This window comes from Netta rufina (genome assembly GCF_964035555.1).
Source record: "Netta rufina genome assembly, chromosome: 9".
Taxonomy (NCBI): Eukaryota; Metazoa; Chordata; class Aves; order Anseriformes; family Anatidae; genus Netta; species Netta rufina.
Genome location: NC_140132.1, coordinates 22,937,676 through 22,949,698, shown reverse-complemented (window position 1 = coordinate 22,949,698; position 12,023 = coordinate 22,937,676). Strand labels below are relative to the sequence as shown.

The window sequence follows — 12,023 nt, the reverse complement described above, 5'->3', positions numbered from 1 at the left end:
CAAACCTTGCGTCCGTTCATTTTATGAATACCAGGCATAAGTTTTTAGAATGTTTGAAAAGTCTTTGCAAATGGAACAAGCTCTTGGTTGAAATCTTGCCCTCAGGATAAATCTCAATTTGTGCTGCCTGCCAGAATAGCAATGTAACCTAGAGCACAGGTTTGCAAGCTAACCCCGAAGTCCCCAAAGTCTTGGCAGGTGATCATCACAAGTGCATTTGCACTAGCAATTATTTTTGTTTTGCATTCATATTCAAAACCCAATTAGAACTTTGCTACAGCAGTAGTTAGACGCAAAGTCAGCAGTGCTTTTGTGTTCGTGGTGTTCTATTAGTGTTCATAATTGTTGGTCTTTGCTTAATCTGACTAAATAAAAATGGAGCATCCTTTCCTATTCTTTCTTTGCCAACAGCTGCCTGTGAAGTTTTTACAGTCCTTTGTCTTATTTATTCCATTCTACTGTGTCTACAATTAAATTCAGCTCTTACAGTAAACCTGTTGTGTAAGACGCGAGCGTTTTGCATTTAGCTGCTGCATAATTTTGTTCTGAGGTTTTATGGTCAGGGACTGTATGTACCATCAGCATGTTTTTAACTGCTCCTGCATTAGAAAATATTTTTGCTGTGAAAGTAAACTAACTTATTTGTAAGCATTTTTATACAAAGTGTCACTGCTACACAACTAGTGCTGAATCTCCTGCTTTACGTTATTTACCTCAGTCCTTTAATCATCATTAGCTAGAAATTTTAATCTTTAGTTTAGGTACTGTTTCCATTCTGATTTTTGCAATTTTCTGTTATGTTCTCCAGGTTCACAGTGGAACAGGAAATTGATCTGAAAGATGTCTTGAAAGGTCTTGGAATTACAGAACTGTTCAGCCATAGCGCTGACCTCACTGCGATGTCGGGTAAGAGGTTCTTGTTTTGTCTTCCAAGATATATGAGGAAGTACTAAAATCATCCGCCTAAAGATAACATTCTATAGAGTTTATCAGTTGTTTTGTTTCTTAAATAAAAACTACAAAAAAGCTGTTAGCAAGTTCTTGATCTCTTGGGATTTGGGGATGATGTATGAGTACTTTCACTGTAGGAGCCGCTGGGGCAGGGAAGCAATCCATCAAGGTGGGAAGGAGTATTTTGACCTGGGAAAGTTAATTCGTGGTGTTTTACAATTGAGTCTTACTAGAAATTTAGAGAGTTCAGTACTATGCAAGAAGCAGATCCACGTTAAAGCAATGTGTGGCTTCAGTGTCTTGATGGCAGATGGGGTTCATGCACCACAGGGGTTGTCATCTTTCATCTCCAGAGGCTATTTGTTCATGGCAATAAGAGCTTTCAGTTCTTGTACAATTAGTCATCTCCCCAGACACCTTCTGTATAGGAGCAGCACAGGAAAGAAAATTCTGAGATAAACAAATGTATGCTGCTTGTTTTCATTATGTTGTCAAGACTATTTTCAGAAGTTGAAATATCCAATACATGTAAAAAAGAAAAAATAGTTGGACAGGATATTTTTATGCATTTAATACCTTCTAAAAGGTATGGAAGTGTTTAAAAAAATGTAATTGAGTGACCTTCATATAAAGTTTCTTCCTTTGTTTGTAAGACAAGTAGCCACACAAGCGGTACATTTAGCATGGTCTGTCCAGACCGGAGGTGTGGCAGACCAGGTCGTTCTCTGTCTAGAAACATGCTACCAGTGTGGGATGATGATGATGGTTCTTGTAATTGATGCTTGTAGACACCTCCCTGTATGTGTTCCTGCCCTATGGGTTGCTTTCTAATCAGCCAGACATTTGCTTAGCTGATGGGAAATAACTGCTGCTAATGGGCTGATCCTGGAAGCAAACACACTGGTGTGGCTTTTTCAAGGTGGTGCTAATGAAGGGGAACCTTCCTATAAAACTGGCAGAAAAATGGTTAACACTTTCATCTCCTTTTCACTTTTAAGTTTGAAATGCTGTTTATAGGCTGTCGTGTAGCCTATCCTGCTGTTTTGCTGCTTTGACTTTTCCTGCAAAATGATGGGAAAAGCTAGAGTTAGCTCATGCAAAAGCAATTTGCATAAATGAATAATGCTTCCCTAAAATCAGTTTTCTGAAGAGAAATACTTCTGATTTCTCTGTTGCCCCAAAGAAAAGTAAGCTTTACAATAACTTCTGGTCTGTGTATGGGAAAAAAAATTATTTGAGGAAAAGTACCAAGGAGAATAGAAAATGCACAGTGCAGGTTTAACTGCAAAGGCAGCTCTTGGCTCTTATTTCATTTAAAATATGCCTAAATATCAGTGAAATATCAACTGTAGCTGAGGTAAGCAGAAAGATTGGAACTTGCTCATGCTTTAATCCATGTGACTAATGGCTTGTTTAAAGTTTTATATTTTTTACAATTGTGCCATATAAAATCAAAATACCATGTTTTGCATAAATGAATTAACTCCTCTACCATTTAAAGAGTAACTTCTTTATTAAATGTAGAGCAGTGTATGGAGAGAAATCATGAGTTTTACTGTAACATTCTTACCTGTCACTTAATAGAGCACGTGCCACCAGGTAACAAAAAAGGTCTTTGATAAATTAAGAATAAGAATGTTTTTGAAATAATCCTTAATGAAAACCCTACTGTTCATGCTACAGAGACGAATTTTCAAGTAATTAAAATATGGACGATGCTCCGCACTTCTAATTTCCCCAATGTAAAATGGGGATGGGGAAGAAGGAAAGAAATTGATGAAGGAAAATGTTATAAGCTTGCTTTTGCAACTACCTGAATAATGTGTCAGCTAATAAGGAGGTTGAAGCCAGAAATTTACATGCAGTTCAGTGTCAGCCCTCTGGAAAACTTGCCACTTCATGAAACCTTAAATGAAAATATTTGAAGAAAATGTTTGTCTCAACACTTTTTTAATTTGGGAAGAAAATGAGACTTTTTGAGAAATAGTTGCATTTAAAAATACTCTCCTCCCCCTCTCTTGTTGCTGTTGCCTTTGGATTGTTGTCAAGGAAAGCCTTCTGCAGTTTCAACAGCCCTAATCCTGTAATCAGATCCAGGCACAGATTGTTGACTTCAGTGAAACTCTATGTGGGTTTAGTGGATATAAATCAAATTGCAGGATTAGACTGATTTTTCAATATTTATTTTACTTTTTACACTCAATCTGAAAAATGGAAATAGCTGAGTCAGTTTTACCTTCCAGGATGTCTGGATTGTGAGCAACCAAGTAAAGTATTAATCTAGATGCATGCTGTAGATACAGCTCTTGCAGAAATTATTTGTCAATATACGCAGGTGAGTAGGAGGACATTCAAATATCTAGTTTCATGTATTCTGACTCACTTTCAGTAAAAAAAAAATTCTTTAACAGATTTGATTTCAATCTCTGATTTTATCAGGTGTTCAAAATAACCAAACCTGGAATTCAGGAATAAACAAATCTGGAAACAGCTTCTTGTATTTTGGCGTTTATAACTTACACAGCATGTGATCTTGCAGCTTGAGTATCTTGGCACCTCTTGGGGCTTACACTTGAACTTGCAAAGTTCCCCTTCTCTTTCAAATGATTACAATATTTTACTGTTATATAATGCCTTAAATGGCAAATGCTTTTAAACCTCAAGGTGTCGTGCACTGTGGGGACCAGTGAAGTGATTTTAATGACTTGCTCTCCCAGTACAATGTAGTTGGAAGGGAACCATCCCAGTAAATGGTTCTTCAAAGTCTTGGCTGAGGAAGGTATCATTTTTCTGGGGCAACCTAAGCTGAAAAAGCCAATAAATATGCATGCTTAAAAATGAGACTTGCAGAGCAACCAGTTGGCAACTCTGAGTAGGAGTTTGCAAGCATATGGAGTGTAGTGACAAATGAAATGTGATGCTAACAGAGTCATGTACATTAGAAGTCAGCCTCCTACACATTAATGGGTATCTAGGCTAGGGTCCTGCAGAAGGCTTACCCTGACACCAAATCTGCATGGGTCTTTTCTGAGGTGATAGCGGTCAAATCACCTCTGTGAAAATCTGTATTCAAAGAAGGTGCTGGAGAAAAATGGCATGATAGTAGATACTCAGGTAAGCCCCACCTCTTCCACAGCTGAAATCATAAGGGAAAGATATAATGTTGTATATGATAAAGTACTGCAGGCAGTGACTTGACAATCACAGAGTACAGCAAGGAAGGATGTCTGAATACCAGGTGACAACATTATCCTCCCATATGGAAACAGATTCGCTTCAGGGAGAGATAAATGAGAGGGATGAGATGGTGGCAATATAAAGAAAATAGTCTAGAGAAGGTAAACTGGATGTGGAATTGCTATTTTCACCATCCAAGGACAAAGATATCTATTGGAGTGAAAGACAAGAAATTGAAACCAAATAAAGTACCCCTCTTGTGGAAAATTTAACCACGGAGATCTTTGGATATAGTTTGAGGTCATGAGGTTGATAGGATTAAAAAAAAAAAATGCTTCAGGGCAATCAAAACTATTCATACTATGTTGATTAGGCACCCTATACATCCTGTGGATTAGAAACTTGGTTTAGGTTATAAGGCATGTGCTGAGTAAGAGGAGGTTTTTCTCTCGGGGTAAATTATGCAGTAGCTTTTGTCTGAGACTTTTATCAGGTACTGAAGCAACAAAAAGACTATAGCTGGAGTAGTGCACTAGATCAGGTGGAGATATCAGTCTCATCTTCCATGGAACTTGTATTCCTGTTAGCAATATATTACATTTCTATCCGCAGATCCAGAATACCCTTATAACTAGGCTTGTTTTTATAGCTGATGGTAAATATTAGCAATGTTTGTGTTGGCTGAGTTAAGGCCCTATTTCGTAACACTCAATAAGCTCATTAGATGGAGACCGATCTCATAAGGTGCTAAGTGTTCTGCTTAGAAATATACCTCAGAGTAACGTAAGTGCCATGCTATGTGGAGTCAAACATACAGGACGAAAATGGGGAGTGTTGCTGTGAATATTACAGGCCACAGGAACAGGCTAAGTACTGTAATAAAAACCATGATTGAAATGGGTGATTAGGGTAAGTGTCAAAGTCTTTGTCTAATAAACATAAATATTTATTTGGGTTGAAGATAAGCTCTGAAACAGCATTTTTCTCCGAAGGTTGCAGAGTTTGTTTTCTTCTGGTATGTGTTGTATATAAGCTTAAGTGCTCAATAGAGCAGCGGAATGGTCTTGAGCAAGGATAGCAAAATGCAGCTGCCTGGAATGAAGAAATGGGCAGAACTGACCAACACACTTACCAGGAATCCTGTTAACTGACATGTTCACAAAGTCAGTGCACACAATGCAAGATGTGCAATAGAAATCAGATTTGCAGGGGTCTGTCACCCTCTTTTGCCTGGTCTATCTGGAAATGTTCTTGCACATCCAGGGCTTGTTCTAAAATGGTTTGGGGAAACTTTGGTCTTAATGCATTTGTAAGAATGGAAGCTTTAGAGGATGGCAATTAAGTACCTGATCCGAGTGTTCAGCTGTTTTTACAGATAGCACTCAGGGCTTGGAAGGGCTGTTAGTGTTGGGATGTAAGCACAGTTTTCAGGTGGTGTTTCCCTTAACAGAAATGAGTTAAGGAGAGTTACAGACACAAATGCTGGGGGGATTGTGCTTAGTTTTCAAGATAATTGGACGCTGCACGTCCCACGTTTTACAGCAGCAATGGAAATTTTATCCTAGCTCTCAATATCTGAAGGCTTGGATCTGATGCCTAGAATTGCTAATATTTAGCAATCTAGTGTGTTTTACTAGATACAGTCTCAAAGGGGATCATCTGGGGCTTTTGGTGGAGAGTTTTAAGTTAAGCAGCTGAACTATGAGGTCTAGTTCACTCTTATGTATGTAGCAGAAGTGAGACCTGCCAGGAGAGACATTTTAAACTGTTGTCTCTTGTGGTTTTGGTTCGTGTTAGTATTACATCTGCCGGCTGTAGCTGTGCAAGCCAAAAAAAATGAATAACAATTAGAAGAAAATAGTCCTAGCCTTTCCCCTCTTACTCAGTCTTCAGCTCGAATTCTGGCATTGAAGGATCAGAAATGCAAAATGGCATCGCTGTCTCACTGGGGTGGTTAGATTAGATTTTCATGGCTGTGTAACTCCCTGTTGAGAAAGCTTTTATTCCTTTCCTAACTGCCAGTTGTGCTCTGTCATTACTGTGCGTTTTATGCAGGTACAATAAATGTATATCTAATCCTCATTATGTCGTACTGATGAAACTTAGTCAAACTGATTAAATGGTGTAATGTATTGCTTCCTGCAAGGTGCTGACTATTTCAATAGGTCTGATCACTTAGACACCGAAGAAAAGTAATGAAACATCCACTGACTTAAGCAGGAGTAGGCTTGGACCTGAATTAAAATACTGGGAAAGAAGGATGGAAAACAAGACTGAAAAAAATCATTTTTCTGGTGATTTTTATTGCAGTAAATAAATTTAAAAGAAACTGAAGATTTGTAATGGCAAGAAAGAAAATACCTGTTTTTTTCCCCCAGACAAAGTCTTTCTCTATAATTATTTGTATTACAGTGTCATAAACCCTTCCCCCAGTAATTACATTCAAAATCTTGAATGCAAGGATTGTCTTTTACTCTGTTTTGTTCGTGCTCTAGGTATTGCCATGCTATTCTAATACATATAGGGTAGAAGAGCACTAGGGTCTTGAACAAGGTAAAGGGGCCTGTTAAAGGCGATGGCAGAAGGTATTGTAATGCAAGTCCTACATACAACGTTCTTATCGTTCCCTACTTGGTATAGAGGGTGGATAATAGTGCTAGGGTTTGGGGCTGTGTTTTTTCCTAAATGCTTCATTTTTATTGAGCTGCTTGAAATATATTTCTTTTTCCTCTCCAGATAACAAAGAACTTTACCTGGCAAAGGCATTTCACAAGGCTTTCCTAGAAGTTAATGAGGAAGGATCAGAAGCTGCTGCTGCCTCAGGTACCTGACTGAAAAGCAGAACGAATTCAAATGCTGAGTTATTCTGTGTTAATTAATATTTTAAAACTGACTTGCTGGAAAGCCAGGAAAGCTAAATAGCATGTAGCATGGAGGCAGAGCACAGCAACTATATTCCTCATCAGAAGAGAAATTTGGAAACAAGTGTTAGCGTTTTCTTATCATGGTGTGTTTCACAAAGTTTGGAGCATCCTGTGAAAAACCTTCAGTATTTTGCTTATGAGTGTTGGGGGTAGGGGAGACAGACTGCAGATTGTATCTTCATGGAACTTGAGCATTCATAAACATTCATAAATTTTGATCTGCTAATTGAGAATGGTTGAAAGCATTTGATCTAGAGTAGTTAGGAGCTGAGAGTTGTTGCAATTGCATTTTGAGCTCATTTACAGAGAAGCAAGATGGGAAGTGATGAATGAAAAAAAAAAAAAAAAAGCTCTCCAGTATTACTCCTAGGAGGCCAGGTTGTTAGTTTACGTGAAAATAAGTTCCATTTCATATCATTACCTGGTTTCTAATTGCCTCAACTCCTACCTTTCTTTGAGGAAGGGAAAAATGACTGACTTGCTGATGAATATTAGAAACTGTTCTAGATTGTAACATTAATATGGACAGGGATTACTGTCATGCATGAGTCTTCATTGTCAGTGCAGTGAAACTGTAAAAATAAATGAAACATTGGGAGATAATGCCCTGGAGAAATCCATGCATCACCAAATAAAAATAACGAAGAGCAAAATTCTGTACAACTCCCACTTAATTTTACCCTCAACCTTTGCATTGTTTAAAGATTCAAGTGAAGCTAGAAGCTGCAAGATCAGCCTGTTTAGTTTTATTCTCTGTAGCTGTTAAGGGTTACCTTTTCCTATCAAAGGCAGGCTAGAAGCTGTTTAAAAGAGGTCAGGAGTGCTGTCTAACATAATGCATTTTCTTTCTACAAGTAAGCAGGTTTCATAATTTCTCTTAAGGTTCTGCATCTTAAATCATAAACTGTTCCCTCAGCCTGGGAAATTGTACCACTTCATTCCTAACATTTCTTAAAGCACAACTAGGCATGCAATTATTATGGAGGTCGTTTTAATTTTGGGTTAGATTGCACAATTTCTTGGTGACATTCAGTGCTGGGGTTTGGTACTTCAGTGTCTCCTCATCAGCCTTACAAGTATCTTTCATGAAGAGCAGGAGAGAATGTGCAGTGATGCTTCAGTTGACTATGTCCTTTCTCCTTTAGGAATGATTGCAATTAGCAGAATGGCAGTGCTGTATCCCCAAGTCATAGTTGATCATCCCTTTTTCTTTTTGGTCAGGAACAGAAGAACAGGTGAGATTTTTTTCACTCTTCTACATCTTTCACCAGTGTATCACCAGGGTTACAAAAGCAAATAACATATTTTGATCAACAAATTGTCCTTGTATTACAAATTTTCCTCAAATTGTATTGGAATTCCTAACATTGAAAGATCGAGTCTACGTCCACTTCATGTCTCTCCAAATACAAAACTGAAATTTGGATCATGAAAAATACTCAGCTCAGTGATTAAAAGCCCCAGGGAATAAAAATTCACCATTTTTACCAGAATGCAATGTTACTGCCCTGAATAACCATAATCACTGTATTCCGTAAGAGCTTCGCTGTGGGAAGAGCTGTGCTCCTAGTACTGAGTGTTTTACATAATGGACATATATTACAGCTATGAATAATTCTGTTGTGCTCTTGAAATATTCTGTGGCAGGCAAGAGATGAGAACAGCATTCACTAGCAAAATGGGCAACGATTAAGTTAATTCCTTAGTTTCATATTTGTAAGTTGTCTTAATGCTGTGGTTGTGGCTGGGTGTCAAAATGTTACTGTGCAGCAGCTGACTGTCAGATGGATCTGTGTTCAGTGCCTGCTCTGCAAGCAAGCCAGGGAACTCTGTAATGGTTACCCTGATTCTCAAGAACATCCAAAGTGTTTGTGATTGATTGCTGTTTTTAAAAATTGTGGACCAGAAATCTAGAAGTCAGTATCAGTAAATTACCATTGTGTAACGTCAACATTTCCTTTTAGTTCTAACATCTTTCCTTCCCCTCTCTTTTTCCCTTTTCCAGGTACTGTGTTATTCATGGGGAGGGTAATGCACCCTGAAGCAATGAATACGAGTGGCCACGACTTTGAAGAGCTTTAACTACTGCCAGCTACCAAAATGAGGAAAAAAGCACATGAAGTTTGAAGCTAATGTATTTAAGGTTTGCTGTGTTTTCCCCCAAGATACTGTTTAAAATGCTTTCAGATCTGTGTGCAAGTCAAGTTTCCAGAGGAAAGTTCACAGTATTAAAATAATGGTTCTGTTTGTCATTGTGATTGCTGTGTCCTTAAAATAAAACTGTGTACATGTCAACAACTGTTTCTTGTTCTAGTGAATTGTAAAGCAACAAACTTGCAAATCCATAATTCCTAAATTTTTCACAGTCCAAAGACTGACTGGATCAATGATAAAGGAGCAGAATGTGTGCAGCTCTGAATAATGAAATGGCAAACCTTGATGATAACTTACAGTTGAAGAACTACATCTGGAAAATGTAATCTCTTCTTGTAATAGTAAACAGACTGCGGTATGCTGTCTCATCAAAGTTAATGGGAAAAAATTAAGCCTAATGGATTCTAAGATAACTGTGGTTGACTTTTTGTGTGAACTCCCACATGTGATTCTGAAATGTTGCTTTTATGAATGCTCCTGCATGCGATTCTGCGATTCACCTTCCATAAATGTTGATGCCAATAAAATTTGATCGCATGATTATTTGAGCCTAGTCAGTATAGAATAGCTATGTATGTGACTGAAGTAAAAATAGGTGAAGTCATGTTATTTGTGTGAACACATTTTTTTTTCCACAAAAGTAGATGTTCTACTTTTAACCTGAGCTTTACAGTATCTCACTTCAGTGATCTAGAACAATCTTTCTCAATACTTATTTTCTTAATTTTAAGTGTATAAAGATGTCTAAAGATGTTCAGTTCATGAATGTCTAAAGGAACAGCATAGTCCTTATCGTTCCCTAACTTTTTATTGAGGACAAACAGTCAGAGGAAAATGACACATACCACAAGTAAATGTTAGCCTGGAATTAGCTGCTCTTTCCATTTGCAAGAAGTACCAGCGATCACTAGACAGGCATGTAATTATTTCTTCCCTTATTGCAAAAAATATGAGATGAACAGAAGTTATTAAAAAGGTGAGAGAATAGGAGAAAAGGGAGGAGCTCTCGAAACAGATGATAAATACAGACTTGTAGATAAATGGGGTTTTCAGACAATAGAAGTTTTATTTTGAATTCTATGGGAACAAATGCACATTGGCTGATTTTAACTTACAGGCCTCTTAGGCATGCATTCAGTTTAAAACAGCATAGATACTGCTCATAAAGTTACTCATGCAAGGAGAACTTCCCAAGTTTGGCACATGGTTCACTTTTTTTACCCTGCTGGTGCAAATCCCACAGGTCAGGCTGCGAAGTGATGTGTGCAATCCACAGAGGCTGGGTGTGCTGCCTTAGAGGGCGTTTGAGCACACCAAGTCCTGCCTTCTTGGACTGTTTTGTTCTATTGCAAAGAGGAAAAATGAAAAATAAAATGAAGCTCCTGCTTCTTCTGCACTGTTCTCCCGTTTGGTATAGCCCTTAGTGTCTTATAGTCTAGACTTGATAAGAATTTTTTTGTATTAAAATTTAGACAAATTATAATCTTAGTTCTGTATAGTTAAAAATGTACCTAGAAGCATTCCTTCTTCCTCCGAAGAAAGAGAAGGCTAATTTTACCAAGGTGTAGAACTAGTCTCAATGCACTTAAATCCAGCTCCTTTGACACTGTTAGAGAAGGGCTGGATCTTCATGTTTAGATGATTTCACAGAAACCACCTAACGTCTGTAAAAGTGACCCCACGTGGTAAAGATCCGTGTTTTTAACCTCAGCGGGAGCCTGAGTTTTATGCTGTTACATTTTTTCAGGCTAATTTTTGAGGTGCTCACTGAAGTGGAAAAACATGAGAAAGATAACTCAGTGAAGTTTATTCCCAGTGCAGTGAAAGATCTTTCTGACCAATTCTGTGTTGTTTTTTTTTTTTTTTCTGCATTAGTTCCTTGCAGTGTAGATGCTCCTTACCAAGGGAAAGACTTTGAAGATAGACTTGAACTAAAGCTATGGAATTATGGAAGGACAACTGCCAGTCAGAAGTATTTATAGAGGATATCAGGCAAGTGCACAGACTTCCCTAGCAGTTAGAAGACCATAGGTACTGAGAGGAATTATGTTTCTCATGTGCTAAGTCTTATTCTGAGAACTGTCTCTGTGGGCATATTGGAAAGCAAGCAGAAACAGAGGTGCAAGCACTAGTTATTTCACTTGATACTCACCTAGTCCTTACAGGTGCAAAACAGCCATTTCATGTTTCTTGAGAATCAAGAATTATCTGGTTTTCAGTAACAAGAGTGGGTTTTTCACCAAGTTATGCACAATTGTTAGTCGTACACCACAAGAGCAGCTCTCAAACAATACTGTTTTTCAGTAGTAATATCTTAAGTATTGTTACCAGTTTACTGAGGTGTATGAATACTATTACATTGTGGTTTTAATCTAGATTTTGTATGTTCTTTTCAAAGATGCTATTGCTTCTGAGACGAAATTAGCAAAATACTTTGTCTTTCTGTTTTTATGGTAAGGGGAATTCCACGATAGTATTTCATATGTTGAGTTTAGGTGTGTGATCTTCTTAAAAAAATAAATTTGTATTTTGTGTTGGGGGCTATATCAGAAAATAAATTACTGAAACTTCTGTAGTTGTGCTGTGTAAGTGACCCATGACGTGAGTGTCTACTGAGATCCTTCTGTGAAACACATCGAGTTTAAACACAAGATGCGGTTCCCTAATGTTGTTGTCATCTGTCCTTCTTGCATACATTTACTGGAGTCCAGCTGGAAATGTTTTTCAGAGCTTCAGTTCAAGAGACTATTTTTCCTGCAAGTCCTTTTAGTAGCGGTGCTGTGACCTGAGAATGACTGAAAAAAACACCAAACACAA

At 37.9% G+C, this 12,023-nt stretch overlaps 1 protein-coding gene across 2 annotated transcripts in view; it reads left to right on the top strand.

Moving 5' to 3' along the window:
- Nucleotides 1-11,777, top strand: part of LOC311212754 (neuroserpin) — a 47,347-nt gene extending 35,570 nt beyond the window's left edge. For both annotated transcript variants that reach the window (XM_084292358.1, XM_084292357.1), the window contains exons 6-9: nucleotides 809-906; nucleotides 6,865-6,951; nucleotides 8,198-8,287; nucleotides 9,058-11,777. In XM_084292358.1, coding sequence (XP_084148484.1) covers nucleotides 809-906; nucleotides 6,865-6,951; nucleotides 8,198-8,287; nucleotides 9,058-9,134 — 352 coding nt within the window. In that variant the 3' untranslated portion in view covers nucleotides 9,135-11,777. The remainder of the gene's footprint in view (nucleotides 1-808; nucleotides 907-6,864; nucleotides 6,952-8,197; nucleotides 8,288-9,057) is intronic.
- The last annotated feature ends 246 nt before the right edge of the window (nucleotides 11,778-12,023 follow it).